We start from the raw sequence: 20684 nt of genomic DNA on the forward strand, positions 1-20684 counted from the left end.
CCCGGTTCAAAGGGCATAGAGGCTAACACCCCAATCATTCAAGGGCAAGCCCCCCCCAGACCAGAGAGGACACCAAATGCTTGAACGTGAGAGAGCCTTTTGGCAAAACCACCAGAAACTATGCTCAAAGATGAAGATAAAAGCAATTCTTGTGCAGTGATCCAAAAAATAGCATCTCTCTCTCTTTTTTTCCAAAATTACCTGTTTTAATAAAGTAGACACACTGTGCCAACTGAACCATTTAATTATCTGCAAAAATGATGAATCAAAACAATAGTTTGCAAAAATAAATGACTAACCTCTGATTAAAATGTCTGTCCTCATTAAATCCAAATAAAAGATACAATATCTTTTAAAAAAAATGTAGTCTGAAGAAAGGAGCAGTCCCTTAGCATCGATAGATACCCTGGCTTCCTCCCCTAAGATGGGGACATCTAAGAAAGTTGTTTACACTGTTCTCCCAAACCCCAAGAAAGATCGTCTTCAGTGCATGGTGTGTCCTGTGGCTGCCGAGCCAGCCCTCGGCACAAGCCCTGGAGCCGGCACCCGGCCTGGCAGCAGCTCTGGAGCGCAGGGAAGCCTTCGTGATGTGCTCGGTGGGTGGTGTGACTCTCATGGACCCTGAAAGCAAGCCCTGGCTCACAGTTACGTAAGGACTCTGGCTCAAGGGTCCTGGGATGACAGGGGCAGGAAAGAAAGAGCCACAAACCAAAAGGCAAAGAAGAAAGAAGTCAAAGCGTTTAGAGGGCTGAGCACGGATATGCTCCTTTCTCAGTCGGAGCTGATTCGATGAGAAGGGAAGGGGAAAACTGGAGGCTCATTTCAATGTTGAGATGTTCTCTTTTCAATTGTTTTACCCAGTAACAAACTTACATCTCATGCAATTACCAATTTCTGAGCTAGGATGGGGGGTTGGTCTTATATGACACCAAGAAGTCCCCTGAACGGGGCAGGGTCCCTCCAGGTGTGAGTTGTGAGTTCTCCTCTGGCCCTGCCTAGTGGACCAGCTGCCCCTCCTGATGGTATTTTAGGCGGGGTGGAGGTGGGGGTCTTACTGCAGGTGACTAAGCCCAGCGCTCCCTGGAACGACAGTGTCTGCGACAGCCATTCAGCTGCCATCTCTGCGGGGCCCGCTCAGCACAAGGTACTTCACATCCATTATCCCTAATCCTCAAGATTCAGAAGAGGAGACGAATGAAATGTTATACAAATTGTCCAAAGTCACGCAGCTGGGAAGGGCGGATACAAAGGGTGGATTTCAAGAAGCAATCCAACGACAAATATCACCGAGCGCCTCCCGTGGGCCGGGCCCTGCTTGAATGAGGCGCGTGGTCCTAACCTCCTGGGACGGACCCTGGACTCCAGCAGAGAACTGAGCACTGAACAAGACGTTGTAACCAAAGACAGGTCGCCCTTATTAGACCCGGGAAACCAGTCAGACGGCCAAAGTTTACAAGCAGCATGAATAGCCAAGAGGCTTACGGCCGAAGAAGCTGCCCACGCTGGGCCTATACAAGGTCCAACCACCTTTGGCAGAAGAGGGGTGAGTGGGGCCTGTGTAATTCGTGAGCCAAAGGACCCCCTGACGGGAGCGACACTGACATTTTGTTAGCACAGGGCATATGTAAGGTAAACACAGGAGGCAACGGAACAGAAAGATGGGTGCGTTTATGGCCTCCAGATAGGAAGTGATTAAGTGCTTCTAAGCGTGTCACCAGGAGCGATGCTTGGGGCCAACGAGGCACGCTTTCCTCTCTCCTTCAACATTACGGATGTTGCCTCGCCAGTGGATCACGAGATCGTTCACGCTGTAGAACAAGCCAGGCGCGAGAAACGGCGCTCTAAACAAAGGATCTCGAGCTTGGAGGACAGTTCTGCCTCACTCACCGTCTGAGACGATCGAAACACAAATCTGAGGAGTACGGAGCCTCGTTCTCCGGGGTGTGTGATAAATACATCCTGCCCAAACCCTAGGCTGGAGCAGTGAAGATTGTGTTTTTAAACATAAAAGGTTAAGACCACCACCGGCCATTTATAAAAAGAGGGAAGAAAGCATTGGGTATTCAGGACACAAACACCAACTGCACAAAAACGGATGGATTCAGGTATTCTGTCCAGAGGGAAGGTGGCTTCACTGCTACAAAACAGATCAGAATGTCTTTTGTCCTAACGTTAGCAGTTAAATGCATTCGTCCTGACATCCTGTGTGACGGACAGAGAGGATAACTCGTGATCTCATCACCGAATTCCGTACAGCCATCCAACCTCTCCCTGAGTTCTGCCGACGCCCACACCTTTACTCACTAAGTTTAAAGACGCTCACCTGGAAGCTGATCCCCTGTGACTACCGTCATAAGTCAGCCAGGCTGGAGCCTGGGAGCTGGGCCACGCGGGAGAGCAGGAGAACCTAGGCAGTGGGGCCAGCAGGACGGGACCTGCGACCAGGAGCTCAGGAGAGGGTCGCACAGGGTCTGGAATGGCTCAGTGACCTCAGCAGAGGCTGGCACCTTAGGAGGCCCAATCTAGAGAACGAAGCTTCAAAGCGGATGGCACTGAGGTGGCTGTCAGTTCAAATAAGAGGCCTATTGTGGGCAGGGTCCGGGAAGCTGGGACAGGGGAAGAAGACGCCTACACTTCAGTCCCAAGGTGTGAAATGGTCTGTTTGCGCTGCCCACTGCCACCACAGGGCTGATGGAAGGCCACAGCAAGGGGACATCCAGGTGCCCAGAGCTCCGCCCCCCACCCCACCCCCCGACAAAGGTCTCCGTCTCTGACACAAGACCAGCAGTAGCCTTGCCTACTGATGGAGAGGAGGTTCCTTGAAGCATCTGGAGTATTCCCTTTCCTGGTTGGGAAAGAATCTGAGAAGGGGCGGGAGGGAGGTGCTGTGGAATAATTACAATCATAATCAACACATTTATAGCACCTTCCACGTACCAGGCACGGTTCTAATCCTCACTACAAAACACTGCCATTCCCATTTAACAGACAAAGAAACTGAGGCCCAGAAAGGTGAAGCCGCTTGCCTAAGGTTACTCAGCTTCAAGTGAGGGGCTGTGTGCTCACCTCTTCACCGTTCTGCCCAGCAACGGCCAATAGGAGCCACACCGCTCTTGGCAGTGCCCTGCGGACTGGGGGGTCATTGCCAGTCAAGGATCAAAGGCCTCACTCTGATGCGGTCCCAGAGATGAGGGGCCGGGGATCATCTGAGGTTGAAACAACACTGAGACCTAATAAACCGTGAGCCACTCTGGGTGTGGGGGTCCTTCCAACTTCAGTTGACAAAGGCAGGGAAATGGTCCACAGCCAGAAGGAGCGTCCTCCAGGCGGGGGCTGGGAGCTTAGGGTCTGGGTGGGCTTGAATCTCAGCCCTCCCGCTCACTGGCAGTGTAACTGGGGGCAAATCACTCTCTCAAACCTCAGTTTCTCCACCTGTAAAATAAAGATACTTATTTTAGGAGGCTCGAAACGAGGCTTGAACGTAGGAACTCAGCAACGCTGGCAGCTGTGCTGTATCTGTAAAATAGGGACAGTAGTAGTAACAGGACAAACCCTAAAGGTTTTCTTGGCAAGGATTTGTTGGGATTAAACAACAAAATGCATGGCAAGGGCTTACTCCAGAGTCTTGTACACAGTAAGTGCTAGAAGAAGGCTAGGTATTATTAAAATAAATGAATGCAATCCATTTTAATAAAAGCAAAAACAACTTCAGCTCCCTAAATGTGTTTAAAGAATTTCCCTTAATTATATCATTTCCCCCTCTCAGCTGACAGTCTATTATTGCGACACAGGGAGAGTCAGAAATAGGAAAAGGAACAAAGGGCTAATCTGATATAAGCTGCTCCTAGGCAGGAGTGTTCGGTAAACCTGACGACTTCATTTGCCCCAGAGAAAACCTCTGAAGAAGTGCTAAGAGCAGATGAGGAGCTGGGATTAAGCGTCTTCCCTTTGTTTTCAGCATTTCTCTGGCTAGGCCTTCAGAAAGGACCATAATCACGCTGCCTGCCAGGAAGGGAATTACGATAGGGAAATGGAGGCATATTTCTGCTTAAAAACTAGACAAAGAAGGTAAGCATGCAGGGAGAAAGGTGTCAGAAAGTTGGTTTTTCTCTAACTGTCCGTGTCTGGGAAGTTTATAGTCAAGACAGCGTTTGGATGGAATTTCTCTGAAGTCTGGAGTCAGTAAGTACACATTTGCTAGTAACACCTCAGGTATCCCAACCCGAAAAACACACAGGCTCCTTCCCACACAACCCCAGCCCTGGGAGGTGGGTGCTACCACCGCTACCTTAGATACTAGACAGTGGTTGACACAGAGGAAACTTCCAAAAAGTATTAGCTGAACTACAGTTACATCTGAATCACTGATGTTGTTATTGCAATCACTGATGTCGAGAGACGTGGGCATTTAGATCCAGAAACGCGTGGTGCCGAGCCTGGCATCACCGGGCTAGCCAGCAGGAGAGGCTGGGCCTGCACCTGGCTCTTCCCACTGCCTCTCAGCTGCCTCACTCGAGGATTTAAGAGGGGGACGTGGCCCATTAAACCAACGCCGCCTACACTCCGCCGTGCCTAAAAACCGAAGCGAGACTGAAGGCACAGCAGGGCGTGGCCACCTTTTAAGAGCACTGAAGTATCTGTCACCTAATAATATTTTTATTTTTCACGATGACGAAACTGGAAGAAGTCGTAACTTTCTCCTGCCGGTGGAGCACAGGAAAAGCAGAAATGAAAGCCCGGAGCGGAAGGCAGCCAGCCCAGCAGCACTTTTCCTCCAAAGACACCAAAGGCACGTTGGAAGATTTTATGGAAGTCGCCAGCTCACTCTGCCAAGGGCGTCTTTCCTTCCTGCCCTCAAGCCAGCATCCTGTCACCTTCCCGAGAAGGGTTCATGGGCTGCCTGCCACGGAAAGCTGCCAACGTCTAAGTGACGATGCGTGACAGTGGGCCTCGGTTTCCAAGGGGTGCCGAGCCGAGCCCTGCCAGAGCCTTTACTGCAAGTTTCTCTGGCCTGAGGAAGATGTTTTCGCTGAGCACTCAGAGCGCTCTGACTGCTGAGAAGTAAAATCTCACAGATAAAATCGTACAAGGGAGCGCGGGGCCCAGATGAGCCAGTGTGTCCTGAGCGGCAATCCTCATCCAACCCTTGGGCTCCGACTCTGATCACAGCCTGCAGGGGAGGCGAGTATGGAGGGAAGTGACATTCCCGCACTGCCTCCTGATTTATAACATACTCTTCTATATCCTGGATCCTCTCAGCAATCCTGGGAAGCTAGTGGGCGGTTACTGTATTATTTTCCAGGGGTGAATAACTAGCATTGAGTGACCTGCCCAGGGTAACATAACGCAGGGCCCTTGCACAGCTCCAGCCAGGAACCATGCACATGCGTTGTGCAGTGCGGCCATTCACAGTGGCTCTGTGCGATGGCCCCACGTGCTTCTGACCCCAAACGCCCCGTCAGTCACATGCTGAACCTTCTTCCCCACGCTTCCCTCGAAGAGGGAACACAGGGCCTGGCACACGGCAGCGCTGTCTGCTGAATGAACAGGGAAGTAAACAGTCATTCTGGTCTCTTTGCCTTTAATTACAACCGCATGGATTCAAAAAGGATTGAAGGCAGCCTCCATCGTCTCTTCTAAACATAGCCTCTGCTGCCTCAGAGCGCTCCCAGGTGAGATCGCTCTAACACAAAGCAGTGTGGGAGGAGACCAGCAGCCCCGACTGGAAGGGACGCAGACAAGCTTCATGAAGAGGTAGTGTAGGAGCAGGGCTTCGAGGATGGGTCAGCAGAGAAAAGGAGAAGAGACGATGGGGCCACCTGGGCCATGGGACTGGCAGGGGCAGATGCACAGAAAGACACAAAGATGAGGACACAGGGAGCGACCCCGGCTGCTGGGCACAGAGGAAGGGACGCCGGACAGGTGGAGACTGGCCACTGACAGCCCCAATGCCAGGCAGGGGAGGTATGAAAGAACGCAAGGTCTGATCTGAGAGGCTGTGCTTTGGGGACATGAGTCTGCCACCTGGGCAACTGGACTGAGGACTGATAAGCCAGGTCCAGGAAGTGCGAGGCACCAACACCAGGTACCTGCCGGGCCCGAGCCCAGCCAGCCCCGTAAGTGGGGACACAGGAGAACACCAGAGGACCATGCCTGATGCTCAGGTCCAGAAGATGCGCCGGGGGAACTGGACATGGCTCTGGACCTCATCTGTCGTGAGATGACCCAGAGCCCAGCCAAGGGGTTTCAGGGTCTCTCTCCGCAAAATCCTAGCAGAGGCACTTGCAGAGCGGAGCACCTCGAGTTCCCAAGTGCCCTGCGTGTCTGCCCGCACAAACCGTTCATTAACTCCAGTGACCACGGTGGCTGTATGAAAGCACGTCCAATTAGCCAGGCCTCCATGAATATTTGCACTCTTGAATCTTTTGCATTTCTAAAGGGTTAAAGCTTATTATTAGCATATAATTTACAGTCCTTTCTCCCAGGAAAGGAATAATGCACAGTAAATGCCACATTCATTTTAATAATACATGTTACAGTCTGTGCCCAACATCTGCACAAAGGTAAAGGAGACAGATTTTTTTGACGTGTCCCACTCTGCCATCTAAACACAGGCTTTTTGTTTCTTAAGTGACGGAAGGTTTAATCAAGAAAGCAGGCAATTCATCAATCGAAACAAGGCAGCGTGTGAGCGCCTGACAGCACACACATGGTTGTGTACAGAGCAAACCTGGCCACCTGTCACCCGCACCTTTACGTCAGGATGTACAGATACACTATGCAATAAAGTGCCCACCCACTCCCATTCATTTCTGCTTTTTCTTATTCTATTTTCCTTTGTTGTCAGGGCAGGAATAGATGGATAGACAAGGGATGCAATGGCTGTTAGAGGGGATGATAAAAATTTATATGTCTTTAAAATGACTTATTTCCTCCTTGATTTGAGCACCGTTATTATAAATATTTTTTCACTTCATTGAGGAATTTTCCCCGTATGCTATAATCTGGGCCTGCATCAAACTGACGTTCCTCCCGCGAATCCCTGCCACCCTCCCACGTGCTCACCCCCCACCTCTCCAACCAGTCCTAGGTGAGTCTGAAAATCCTCATCGGAGGATAAAGGAAAGGAGGGGTCTGAAGTTCAAGGCCACAAAAGCCGCATGAACATGTCCATTAATGACAGAGGCCACAGGGGTACCTGCGAATGCAGAGGGCGATTCACATTACTCCGGGGCTCCCACTAGAAGCTGGCGGCCCTTCCCCTCCTTTGAGGTTGTCAACCCAATCGCAGGCTGACACTCACCCACATGCATGGGAAAAGGAGAAACACACACACACACACACACACACTCCACACGCAAACTCTGCAGCATAAACGTGACATGTGGAGCAGCTGTCTGTTAGAACACCTTACACAGAAAAGAACAGCATTTCTCACACACCCTATTGTCTTAGTCCTTTGGTCTCTTCATTTTCTGACCCGGCAGTGCTTTATGATCATGACAGTATTAAGTTTATTTCCGATATTCCAGGTGAGATTTTTTTTTTCCTAATTAAAAGACAGAAATAATGTAATCACCAGAAATGAAAGGAAAATATGTTTGCAGTTGTTTGGTATGCTGCAGATGAGTTTTTAAATGATCACACTGTGAAATATACAGATTTTCTTTCATAATAAGATGAAGGGCTGATGGCAGAAATTTTATCCAGTTGGATGAAATATATAAATCATGAATTTCATAATACTGATAATTAAATGTCCATCTTCCAATTTAAATGAGGACTAGATTAAAACTGCATGGAGAAGGCTGATATTCAGAAATCATTAATTATTTTTAATTGCTTTGCACTTTCCCGGTCTGATGTCAGAGTTACACGGCTCGTACGGGGTTCTGTGTTTCAGATAAAATTCTCCTTCTCTCTGCACGAGTGTCGTGGCTAAACTGCTGGCCGGTGGACTCCAGCTTGTCCACTCTCACACGCTTCCTGATGTCAAACATCTTGAAAAGGGACTGGTTTTTAAGAGGCAACAGCTGTGCAGGGCAATAAGCTGGCTTTTCCAGCAATCAAAAAACAAAAGCAGAAACAAAAACAGAAACAAAAAAAACCTGAAGAAAACAGAAAAACTAAAGGCAAGGTGACCGCAGCCCCTGTCTGCCGGGTCGGTTCCAGGTTCCGGCTTTGTCCTGATGCAACTCTGTGCCCCTTTCACTCTCAAAAGTGACAAAGTGGAAGATAAGTCACGTGGTCAGCCTGGTGCTGCCGGACAGATGAAGATGTCAGGCGCTAAAAGGTGCTTCCCTGCACCACGAGGCCTCAGCGCGTTTCTGCACGTGGCTCACCCTCAAACTGTGGGCTGAGCTGGAGATGTCTGGTTTTATTACATGCTGGTTTTAATATGCCTCTGCTTTATTACTGTACTAATTTATACGACTGTGTCAGTTTTTTTCAAAACGGAGAAAAACAAGTTCTTTGGTAAAAATTCTTTACATGGCGCTATAAATCAGTTTATAACCACCACAAAAACAAGACTCTTACAGCGTAGTGTCCCATACCTACTGTCACCTGTTCCTTAAGTAAAACCTGCCACGTGGCTGACAAGACATTCCTAGGCTGGAAAAAACAATCCTGGTGCCTCTGGGCTGAGCTGCTTGTTACAGGGACCCTTGGCACAGGTGGCCCTCAGGTTGGACAGGACGTTGGGGATCTCCTCTTTCCTGACGTCCCCCGAGGTCCCCAGCCTCTAAGGCACATGACACCCAGCACAAGAGCATTTCTTAAGAAACATCTCACTCAACTTCCAAACATTTTAGGGGTTCAAATATGAGTGGATCTGCCTCACATGGGCATACAGTCTGTCCCTATCAAACTCACGGAAAGGCGGCTGTTCCCAGCACCTTACAGGGCCCTCTGTACGAAGAAAAATTCATAAAAGGAATAGTTAGGCTCTCCTCGAACAACCAGCTTATTTTTAGGTTGTCCGTAAGGGAACTGTCGACTCAGAACCAAATCCAGAATCTCTGCTTCATGCAAAGCCTCACCCACAGCTGCACCCTACTTTGCTATCCTGTATTTTCGTTCACTCTTACTTTTCCCCTTCCGTTTTCACTTTGTTACATGCATTTTTGCAGCTACCTTAAATCTTTCTGGAATAGGTGGAAGAGAAATGAGCAAACGGTCAGACACCTAAACATCTAAAAAAATTATAAGGAAACAAAAAGGGAGGATACCATCATCTGGGACTAAAGTAGAAGATGTTCAGGAGAGAGAAGATATTCTTTAAAAGAAAACTAACAGCCACTAAAAGTTCTGACAAGGAAACTTAGGAACTGGGGCTTTGGGACAGAATCTAGAGAAATCAACATGGCCCTGCAGCAAGTCCTCCCAGGAGAAGATCTTAAGGGCATGTAACTGAGGGAGACACACCGATAAGAACATCGCCAGGAAAGAATGAGCCCATGAGCTGCCACTTATCACAAGGACAATTTAAACAGTGGTTTGCCAACCCTACTATATGCAGGCTACAGAGTGAGACAAACCAGGTGCCCACCATTTTATTTCATCGACTCTTTCAAAGAAAACCATCCTCAAACCCTAAGGAGTGAATAACATGGTGATGCGGAATTTGAGGGGCAAGAAAGGTGAGCAGCCTGGTGCTTTCAAGCTCAGTCGGTGTCTGGGGGGCCACTGGGCACAAAAGATAAGTCAGTGGTCTCTAAGGAACATCAGTGGACAGGAGGTTCCAGGGGACTGAACAACAGAAAAAAATCATGTCCTCAAAAAGGGATAATAAGATAGTTATTGATCTGTGGCCTGGAAGTGATATCCACTAGAATTTGAAAGCGTATGATGAGTCAGAAGACTTGCGAGCACTCAGAAAAGACGGCGATCACTGGAATCTGCAAGGCTTCCCAAGAGCGTGACAAGTTAACATCGGTCCTATGTTGTTTCTTCTTACGAGCACAATATGTGCGATCACAGAAAAAGGAGACACCGCAAAGAAACAGAAAGGAGAGCAGGAAAATCCAGTGAAAACCACTATAAACACCTTGGCATGTACCTTCCCAGACCTTTAGATATACTTCTTAAAACGAGATCACACTGCACGTCCTGGCTGTCACTTAAGAGCATTCATGCACATCTTTTTATCTAAATCAGAACTGTTTCTGATGCTTGAAAAGTTAAGGCCACTGTATGGATGTTTCATAATTTAACCACTTGCCTTTATTTTAGACATTTATGATATCCACCCCCCCACCCCTTTTTTGGGTATTATATTTAAAAAGCAGCAGTGCTCGCCCTTGTGGATAAATCTTTTTTGCACATCTGTATTTTCCAGAAGAAATTCCTGGAAGAGGAAGTGTGAGGATCAAAGGTGTGCTTCATGGCCATTCTGATGAGGGTACAAGATGGCAGAGAAGGGAATACGCTTCTCAGGATTTCAGCACGATGTTCCTCACCCCAATCCTGTGGGCAAGAGAGAACTACCCACTGGCTGGACAGTGCAGAACAGTCGGCATGCAATGCTGACGGGACGCGTGGTACCCCAGATGGCTGGAGGGATATGAACATACAGTAAGACAGCCCCGCTGAACACGGGAGCACCGCGCAGAGATGGGCTGGGCTGCTCAGAGATGGTGGCCCAGACACTGTAGGGTTGGAGCAGCAAATCAGGACGATCACCTGCCCCAGAGGTCATAGAGGGTACTCCCAGGCAAGGCAGACACTAGGCTAAATGCTTTCCTTCCTCCCCACTTCCTTCCACAACCATTTCACGAGCACCTCTGTGTGCTGGGGACAGCGCTACATGCTGTGTCCACCGGTCTCTCAGCAGCTCTGAGCAGTGTCTCTCCCTCTGCAGGCAGGACAGGGATGAACTGTCTCAGTGAAAGGTACAGAAGGAATATAAGCCCTTGGGAAACCAGGTATGCCCTTGGGAAAACACTTAAAAGTATATATTACTTTAATAACCATACGTACAAATTAAATGTGGGCTGCTCTTCAAACTTCTAATAACATTGTTTGGAAACCTACGTATCTTAGGAAGGGACCGCAAGCAAGGGGCGCAGTGATCGGATGGTTTCAGGAACGAACCAGAGCCGGCCAGGAGTTCGCACCAAAGGCTCAGTGCCTGACGCCCGCTGCGGACGTGTGCCAGGGCTGCTTCGGGAGGAGCACAGTTCGGGGATGCGCTCCACTACCGGCAGAGCGCCAGACATCGTGGCTCTGGGCACTGCGCACGGGCTGGGGGCTGGGCACACGCTGCCTTGACTGTTTTTGGAGTGAACCACTGAAACCTTAACTTCGCAACACCAAACTGAGACATGCCACTCAGTGCCAAATACTGTTGGAACGGGGGGGGGGGGGCGGGGGGGGCGTGGTCTCTGCTCCCTTTTAGCCAGAATGGCTCGCAGGCAGGCTGCCGCTGGGCAGGCCTCCCAGCTGCATGCACCACGACTGCGCAGTGTTGAGTTTGCCGGCCTTACGGAGCCCGTGGGTCCCGCAGGGCACGCCTGGCAGCATCACAACAAAGCAGTCCTGGACCCTGGCGGGGCACTCTGGTGCTGCCACCACCGAGGAGGCCCGAGCTGCCTGCTGCCCTGGGCCACAGCCTCGACTACCTCTGTTTGGAAGATAAAATCCAATTGACTGCCACTTACGCAAACGTAACAGGAAGTTTCTGAATGGCTTCCCCTGCGTCTTGAGACTGTTACTCGGCATTGCTAAACTAACAGCTGAAATGAACCCAGACAACACCTCATCAAAGCCGCGGGGCGAGGAAGCAGTGGCCCAGAGGCAGACAGGAACATTCCTGCCAAACCAGAGGAGATTTCACTCTGTGGGCCCTTCTCTGCAGAAACGTCAACAGCTGGGAAAGCCATCAGAGAATCCAGGTACGGTGGGGGCAGCCAAACCCCATGGCTGGAAAAAGATTTGCGAGCTGGAGGGGAGAAAAGTCATCTGCTGTGACTGAGCTCTCCTCATGTGCATTCGGAACGGGGCCGCCCTGCTGGATTTCACAGATCTATTTTGCACCACTCTGCCACCAGGCATCTGGGGAAATATTCAGCTTTTCTACAAAATAGGTCATCTTTCCACACTTGTTATGCTCCTTGTCGACTCTGCTGAAATAGCCAGCGCACAGAAGAAATTCTCCCCGGAGATGCTTCTTTTCGACAACACGTTCCCGCTGCCCTGGGGAGCTTGGCTCCTGGAGAAAAGCCAGGATGAGGGCTTTGAGAACATCCCCGTCCTTCCCCTTCCCCTTCTCCAGCAGGAGCGCCACCCAGAAACGGAACGACTGGCCTTTGCTTACACTTCCAAACCTATTAGGGCGTGATCATAACAAGAAAAACTAATACTGACACGAATTATACCATTGTTCTATTTCATCTGTTTAGTAACGTGAAGTTGCAATTTTTAGAAAAAAGATTACCTTTCAAATAACCGATTCATTATGGTACATGAATGAATGCCATGTTCCCGCGTTCAAAACATCACTCACCATTAAGGGTACGTGCTGGTAAGTGGTACCGATTTGCCATTTCCCCCTTATATACAAACGCCCCCCAACTGGAGGCCCCATATAATCAGAGTCAAGTTTGTGGGTCTCCTCAGCTCTTAGCAAGTCACCTGCCCTGCCAGGCACCTAATGAATCTCAATTCTGTAATAAGGCTTGTAAGTTTTTTGAAAAAGGAAACCAGGACTGACCAAGTTCCTGACAAAGTAACACTATCCATTTCAGGGCCGAGTTCAGAAATCACAGACTCATACGATGGGGCCGGGGGTGGGGGAGATGCCAGCACAGCCGCTGGTCACAGACCTGGCTTTGAGAAATGAGCGATGAGGACAGACGTGGATACCGAGGGCAGGCGGCACCAGGCCTCAGGTCTGCGGGGTCCCCAGTCCCCGCGGGGAACCTGCCCTGGATCTGGTAGGTGAACGATGTGGTGACTATTCTCTGGAAACCTCCCTTCAAGCTTGTGAAATCCATGCATTGTTTTTCATCATTAGTTTCAAAACATGCTGAGGATCTGGCCCTTCACTAAGCGCTACGGCGACACAGAGGAAAGGGAAGGCCTGGTCCCTGCAGGGAACAGGCCCCCTGCAGGGGTAAAAAGAGAGGTAAGACACACAGATGCCGTTGGCAGCCAGGAAGCACGTAGAGGGAGGCGGTGCCTGGGACACAGACGCGCTAAATAGCTGGCCCGTCGCAGCGGCCGCACGTACCTGATATGGCATACAGATTGGAGTGCTGGTACCCATAGTCAGCCCGAGTGCTGTTCCTGCCTCGGAAGGTAGCAGGGAGCGTGAGAGAGATGTGCCTGAGAAAGACAGAGGAGAAAAAGGAGGTTACAGGGTGCACGGAGCAGTCCCCAAGGCTCAGAAAGCACAGGCGCCACCAACAGCCCACAGAGCCCGGGAAGCAGGCAGTCCTGGGACCTCCGCCTTCTCAAGCAGGACTTGAGCTGCCCCACCAGCTCGAGTCCCCCTAGGAACTCAGAAGTTTCCAGACATCAGTGGCCACTTTTTTCCATATAGCGAAGGACATCCAAGAGGAAGAAAGGGTTTCCCAAGCCTTAAGTGACGTGGCAGGTGCCCCGAGGAAGTGGGTGATTCAATCTTGATCTCTACCCACTGGGCAAAGTGCACCAGCGGGACCAGGATGCTCAGCTCTGAGTGAAGGACTTGGTTTGCCCTGTTGTCTTGGTCCCATTCCCCATCCAGTGGCTTCCACTCCTGTCCCGCGGGGCTGTGGAGGGTCACAGCCCAGGAAGCACTTTGTGAATGAAGGCGTTAGGTGTTATTACCACATGTGTCCAGGAAACGAACGCCCACTGAGAACCACAATGGCACGTTCCCCTGAACTGCTGTGTCCGCACGTCCCCCTCAGGTGGGAGCACACAGTAGGTGCTCAGAAAGTACCTTCCATCGACCCAGCTCGTCTTTTATGGCGCAGGCGTTGGCCATTAAGGCCCACGCTGCCCACACACAAGCAGGTATCGATCAAAACACATAATCCACTTGTCGCGGTCATCAGCTGCCTTTAGCGAATGCCGAGAAGAAAGGTTACAACGATAGGAAAACCATTTAAAACCCAACAGGTCTGGGGGACAAAAGCAACACAATTACCTCTTCGTGGTGTGACTGGGGGTTGGTTTGAAGTAGCTCAGTAGCCTGAGCTCTGGTCACACACAGTCATTTCTAAAACGGAAGAGGGGTGGGTAATGATCACATAAAGAAAGCTCACGTTCTACATGCTGCCCTTTCCACACAACAAACGCATGACCTCCCAGAATGACTCTGGGCGGGGCCTGTTCCCACAGGCCCCGGAGGAGCAAACATCTGTGCCACCGGCCGGCTGGCTGGACCAGGGAGTGGGGCCTTGCTGAGCGTGAGTCCTGTGTCCACGGCTCAATCCTGATGAATCCTGGTGAGCTACCCTCTGCAAGGAGCTCTCAGGCTGGGGGGACAACGGGGCAGGAACAAGCCACTGTGCGACAGGACACGTGCTCGGAGGAGAATAAAAACCACGTGCTGAGTGAGCATGAAAGCAGGCGGGTGGGGCTTCCGGTCTCACAGGAGGAGACAGGAGCAACGGCAGTCAGGGAGAGCTGACTCTGCTGCAGGGTAAGGCTGCCTGCGGGAGACAAAGCCGGGGCCAGACTGAGAGGACACCAAACGCCGCACCAAGGGCTCATCCGCTTGGACGAAGGTTCTCACGCTCCGTTCCGCGCGTCACAGCACAGATGCAGGGACTACTGCTAACCATACAGACTCACAGTCCCAGCTCCGGGGAGTCTGGTTCAGTGGGCCTTGGACGCAGCCCAGAAATCTCTCTGACAAGCCCCAGCAGTGCCTCTGAAGACAGGCCGCGTTTGGGAACCCTGGGAGGGAGAGGAGCAGCTGCAGAGGGTTTTGACGCAGTTGATCGATGTCTCTGACCACAGCACTTAGTCAATGAAGCTGAGCAAACAGAAGAATGAGTTACTGACTGTGGTTGTGGGTGAGCAGAGCTAAGATGGTGACAGGCGACCCTGCAGAGAGGGCTCGCCCTGAGCTGGGCCCCGGCGTCTACAGATCCCGGGGTTCTCTCGTGGCCCCGCACATCGACCCCGCAAGGCAGGTACAGGGCCCGGTGCAAAACCATTGGGGGACCTGTCAAATGTCATTAAGAATTTCAAGATGGCGACAGCGGAGGCGGAGCGTTAAACCAAGCGCGGGGCCCTCCTGAGCGCGGGGCCCTGTGCGATGCACTGGCCGCACACCTGAGAAGCTGGCCGGGGGCAGGTGTCGGCACTGCACCCACTGTACACCGAGGGCTTTTCCAGGAGCCGGGAAAGAACCCACACCCCGAGACTGCTGTGCCCCGAGAGCCCTAAGAAGTTGCATCCCACCTAACTAAGGACACGGAACATCTGCGCGGTGCGGCAGCCGCTCCAGGAAGCTCGCAGAGGAGGTGGCGTGTTGGCTGAAGCTCGGACGACAGGTGCACCTGGGTGACTGCACAGAGGGCCTCCTCCTTGGTTGAGAAGACAGGGTCAGCCCAGCCATTCAGCTGTCAGAGATGGTTGAGCAAGCCATGGCCCACATCAACCCAGATGGGTGGGGGAGGGGGGACTTGGGGCGGCAGGACAGGCAGGGTCCCTGCTTTTGCAGAGCTCACCCTGCAGCGGGGGACACAAACATGTCCATGAAGTTACAGGAGCAGCGGCTGACGCAGGGCAAGCAGGAAGACTGTCCGCACTCCCCCGAGGAAGTGCTGTTCCGGTGGGGAACTGGGGGTGGGCAGGGTTGGCGGGGTGAGGCAGGGTGGGCTCTGGGGCACCTCCTAAGCAGCAGGAGGTCTGGCTGAGGGGGGACCTGGAAGGAGGCTGGGGTGGTCAGGGCCTGAGGCTAGGGAGAGGGTAGGGGACCAGGCTGAAGAGAGCTTCGGGGACCACGGCACCCAGGACCCCACACAAGCTCTGACTTTATCCTGAAGGGTTTTTAAGCAGAGAAGTGACGAGATGCAATTTACAATTTTAAAAGATGACCTGCTTGAGGGAAAGTGAGGGAAAAAACCGAGATGCCACGGTAGATGGGAACAGAGCAGCCAATCACAAGGAGGACTGTCATGGAACTGCAAGCAATTATGCAGCACCTACTGCGTGCAGACTCAACAATATCACCTGCTGTGACCCTCTAAGTGAACGGTTTTGGGGTGATTCTACGGCCCACGGAACTTAAGTGTATGCTAGAGAATCAAGCTGCCCGGTTCCTCAGCTGCCCTGTCCACAGGGACTTCCTGGCCGAAGCTGCCTGCCTCTCTGGGGCAGCAGGTTTTGCCTGGCTGACCCCACTCTGCAACTCCTCCTTCCCTGGCCTAGTTCCTTCCGTCTCGCAGCAGCCCCTCCTGGCTCCTCCCCAATCTTGTGAGGGCTGCTGTTGGCGAGGGTTCTGGTTTAGCGTGTGCTCTCACTCCACACTTTCCCTGGGCAACCTAACCCACATCTGTACCCTGGTTTTAGCCGTCCTCACACACCAGCCCGCCTCTCCAGACTCTTGTCACTGCTTACCCCTCCCTCCACCAGGAAGAGTGAAGGTCCTGTACGTCTCTGAATCTGCCACGTTCTTTTCCTGCCTCAGCCTGATTCTTCAGCCACCCCACTCCCTCCTCCTAGAATCCCCATTTCCTCCCTTACCTCCTCTTCAAACTCCCCTTCGTCCTTCAAGACTCCACCTAAGCATCCTCATTTGGTAAAACCCTTGCTGGGCTTGTCCCAGGCTAGACTGGGTGTCTGTGCGTCCTCTCTCACTCCAGTTATCCCAAGACACCTTCTCAAGAGCAGGACCAGATCAGATCAAGTTGGTACCTCAGTTTCTAGGACAATTTCTTCCCTAGAGCAGACAATCACTGAACAAATGGCCGCTGAACAAATCGAATGTTGAACCTACGGCATTAAAACCCCTGGATCTTTTTGGACATGAACTGCTGCTGCCTCTACTATTGCATTTTCGCCTGTGTGTTTGCTGAGTTAGACTCTCTGGGAGACCCATGACACCACACATCCCACTCCCCTCTGCTACGGAGGAAAACAGGTATGACGTAAGAAGTCAGTGGTGGCAGCAACCAGGAATTTACAAGGGAAAAAACCGAAAAAGTTTCTGATCACGTACGATAGACAATGTGGGGCTGATGCGGTAAATGGGAAATTAAAAGAGATTTCAAGTTGCAGGCCTGACTCTTTTACAGACCAATTGCTCAAAAGGAATCACTCAAATTGAAATCAGGTCACCAAAAACTCCAGCTCTGGCGGCTGACCGTCAGGGGGCCGGGGCAGCATTAAGACCAGACAGTGGGACGGCCCCCGGCCAGAGAGGGCCGTAGGGAGAGGGGTCCCCGCACCACAAATAGCTGCTGCTTTTGCATTTTCACTTCTATTGTTCCTGGACACAGGGAGGAAGGGACGTGGGGACAGGAGAACGAAAAGGCACACCGAGGCCTCCCGTTAATGAGAGTGGACAGTTTGGGCCGAGGAGACAGATCACCTGTAGTTAAATCAAACAAAAAAGTCTCCTGCTGAAGGAGAAGTGGCCCAGGGGCGCTCAACCTCCTATCAGCCTGAAAGTGAGGACGGACAGGAACGGCCGTGCAGTCAGCCGAGCCTCAGAGCGAAATGAGATTCTAATTCCTCAGCATCTGGTGGGGACCCACCTGCCAGGTGCTGGGCTGGGTTCCTTCACGTATGTCACCTTGCCTAATCCTCTCAGCAACCTTTTTAGGCAGGAACAATCACTTTCAGTTAACAGAACAGGAAACTGAGGCCCTCCGAGACGAAGTTGACAGAAGCGAGCTAGAATTCATGAACAGGTCGGTCCACGTGTCCTCTGGAGGTTACCATCCTCATCTAAAAGTTGCCCTGATGGATCATCTTTACCGTCAGGTACGCAGAGTGAGATCACTCAACCAGGAATCTGGGGTCCACCCTGAGATGCCCGGGGAAACCAAAGATGCCAGGGACTCAACCTGTCTGCCACTTACTAGCTCAGTGACCCTCACAGGTCACAGTCCCTCTAATATGGGAAAAGGGAAAAGCTACAGGCAGATTTGGACACCCAATGGAGGCAGTGCTGGTGTAGTGGTGAAGAGTACCGAGCCCAGAGTCCACCCGACATAGGTTCAAATCCCAGTGCCACCAGCAGGGGCTGGGTGCCCTTCAGCAAGAGGGTGTTGCCTCCCAGTGCACAGACGCAGGCAGAGCCGACAGCACAGCACCAGAACGTGCCAAGCACGTGGCAGTACGATTCCTGTTCTGCTTCTTCCCCTTCCTGCCCTCCCTGGCACTGTTTTAAGCCCCGCTCGTGAGAGCCTCAGTACAGGACCACTATGAAACGCCTGTACCTTCCCTCTGCATTAAAATGAAACCTGAGCTGCCCCACAGCTGGAGGTCTTGCCAGTTCTGGCCCATCCCTCCTCTCTGACCTGGGCTTGTCTGTGGACCCTGCACTCACACCCTCCAACCTCACCAGCTGCTTTTGGTCCCCTCCTCCCCTCACTCGCATTCCCTCTTTGGGGCCTCTGCACTTGCTGTTCCTGCTTCCCTCAGGCACCCCTGGGGAAGCACACCGCCTCTCTCTGGTGGCGCTCCCCCTCGACACTCACTTCCCTTTCTGCTGAGCCCTTCCCGCTTAACAGGACTGTCGATTTCTTTATATGTGTCACTAGGACACGATCTCCGTGACACTTTCTCCTTCCACCGTATCCTTAGTGCCTACAACAGTGCCCTGCACACAGTGGGCACTTAAAAATTATTAGGGAGAACCCTAGAAGATTACCTAATGCTGTTGAATGAACCAATGAATCCAGTTCTGACCTGTAATTAGAGATCATTTGGGGAAACTTACAGGAATTACCTTCATCATGGCATTGCTTATAAAGCCAAAAAATGGAATCAAATTCAGTATCAAATAATAGGGGACTGCTTAAAAAATTACAGTACAGCCATCTGATAAAATATTTTATAGTCATTTAAAATATTTTACAGACTACTTAATAGCCTGAGCCCATGCCCATTACCATAGCGCCTACTGAGAAAAAATATAAAATCCTTATTTTTACACTTGGAATTATAATCAGTTAACCCAACACTCTTTGGCTTACTGCCCATAACCTGATGATCTAATAAGATTAAAGGGATGCCCCACTCATGGCACTGGGTGTTGCTGGAGGAGGAAAGAAAGAAGAAGCCGGGCACTTCAGTAGAACGTGGGCGCTACACACTCAGCTTTTCTGAAGCACCTAAGCCAGGGGAGTTACAAGAACGAGCATCAAACAAAGCTGAGACCAAGTCCATGACCATGATGCTGGCTGGGACCCCCCCCAGACGGCAATTTCAGTGGAGTCATTTCAATGGGCCCCAAAGTTGTTGATCACGCTGTGATCCCTCTAGATCACTCTGTTGATCTAGAAGAGTGTATTTTAGATTTTAAGAGAGTTCATAAAGATCACCAGCAGGCCAAGGAGAAGTAAACCCAAGAACTCAGGAAACTGGCTCTACCTGGGGTGGCACCTAGAGATGAAGACCCTCTGGTACCATCCCCAGTAGGTCTTGGACCACTGGAGCAGGGGACTGACCGTTAGAGGCCAGCAATTTCTGCCACTTGACTCAAATGATGGATCATGATTCCAAAATCTGTTTGGCAACCAGAGAATTCCAACTAGGACAGCCCCTGAATCCTAGGGGAGCTTTACCAAGCTTTCCTCCCTGTCCCCCACCCCCAGAATGGCCCAGAGAAGACAGGGCACACCCTGCAAGCCATCACGTCTCTCTGCACGGGCCCTGGCTGTTCCGTAATAAATAGGTCAGCATTGCACGTGCTGCCAAACACAGCTCCGGCTAAATAGAGGCTGAGGGAAATTCCGTTTTTTTCCCCCAAGTCAGTCTTTGGCGCCTTATTCAATTAACATGGCCACTAAGCCGCAGACAGCTCCATATAAGAGCCCTTCAGTTACAGAATACATTTTATTACGTGACAACAGTTGCCAGCACGATTTATTTCCTTTGATGGGATTCTGCTTTTTCCTTGTTAATTTAAATCTGTATTTTCTAGTGCTGATTCCAGGTCTGTGTGAATTTTTAAAATGTTACCATTAATCTTCCGAACCCAGTGGCCACATGTAATGAAGATGGCTCTGCCCGGGCAGCCGCGATGCCGGCTCTCCTCTCAAACTGTTGGAGGGCAGCGCTGAGGGGCCCGTGGCTGGTACGGCAGAGGTGGACTCATGGTTAGAGACAGATGTCACTTCTATCTTCCACCCCCTGCGCGTGCGCACGCACACACACGCACACACACGCACACACACGCACACACACACACTTGCAACCAACAGATTTTGTGGTATTAAATCACGATTCCCATTCTGTTTTCTGGCTATATCAAAACCACCTTCTGCGTGCAGCAGCAGTTTTCCATGTGTGCTCCAGGGACCTCCAGGGGTTCCTCAGACTCTCTCAGGGAGTCCACGAGGTCACCACTACTTTCATAATAACACTAGGACATCACTTGCCTTTTTCCCTCTCATTCTCTCACGAGCAGACAGAAAAAACTTCCAGAAGCTTATGAGGATGTCATCACTCTGACGTCTGCTTAGGTAGTCTCGTGTTTTACGTTTTTCTCAGTTTTAAGTTTTAATAAGGGA

At 51.2% G+C, this 20684-nt stretch overlaps 1 protein-coding gene across 14 annotated transcripts in view; it reads right to left on the minus strand.

The window, feature by feature from the left end:
• The window catches only part of MVB12B (multivesicular body subunit 12B), a 205426-nt gene that overhangs the window by 93061 nt on the left and 91681 nt on the right, over positions 1-20684 (minus strand). For 10 of the 14 annotated variants that reach the window (XM_060154348.1, XM_060154345.1, XM_060154344.1 and 7 more), the window contains one exon: positions 13232-13326. The exons of the other annotated variants lie outside the window; for them this stretch is intronic. In XM_060154348.1, the coding sequence (XP_060010331.1) occupies positions 13232-13326 (95 nt within the window). The remainder of the gene's footprint in view (positions 1-13231; positions 13327-20684) is intronic. 14 annotated transcript variants of the gene reach the window in all.

The sequence above is a fragment of the Lagenorhynchus albirostris genome, chromosome 7 (genome assembly GCF_949774975.1).
Source record: "Lagenorhynchus albirostris chromosome 7, mLagAlb1.1, whole genome shotgun sequence".
Classification (NCBI taxonomy): Eukaryota; Metazoa; Chordata; class Mammalia; order Artiodactyla; family Delphinidae; genus Lagenorhynchus; species Lagenorhynchus albirostris.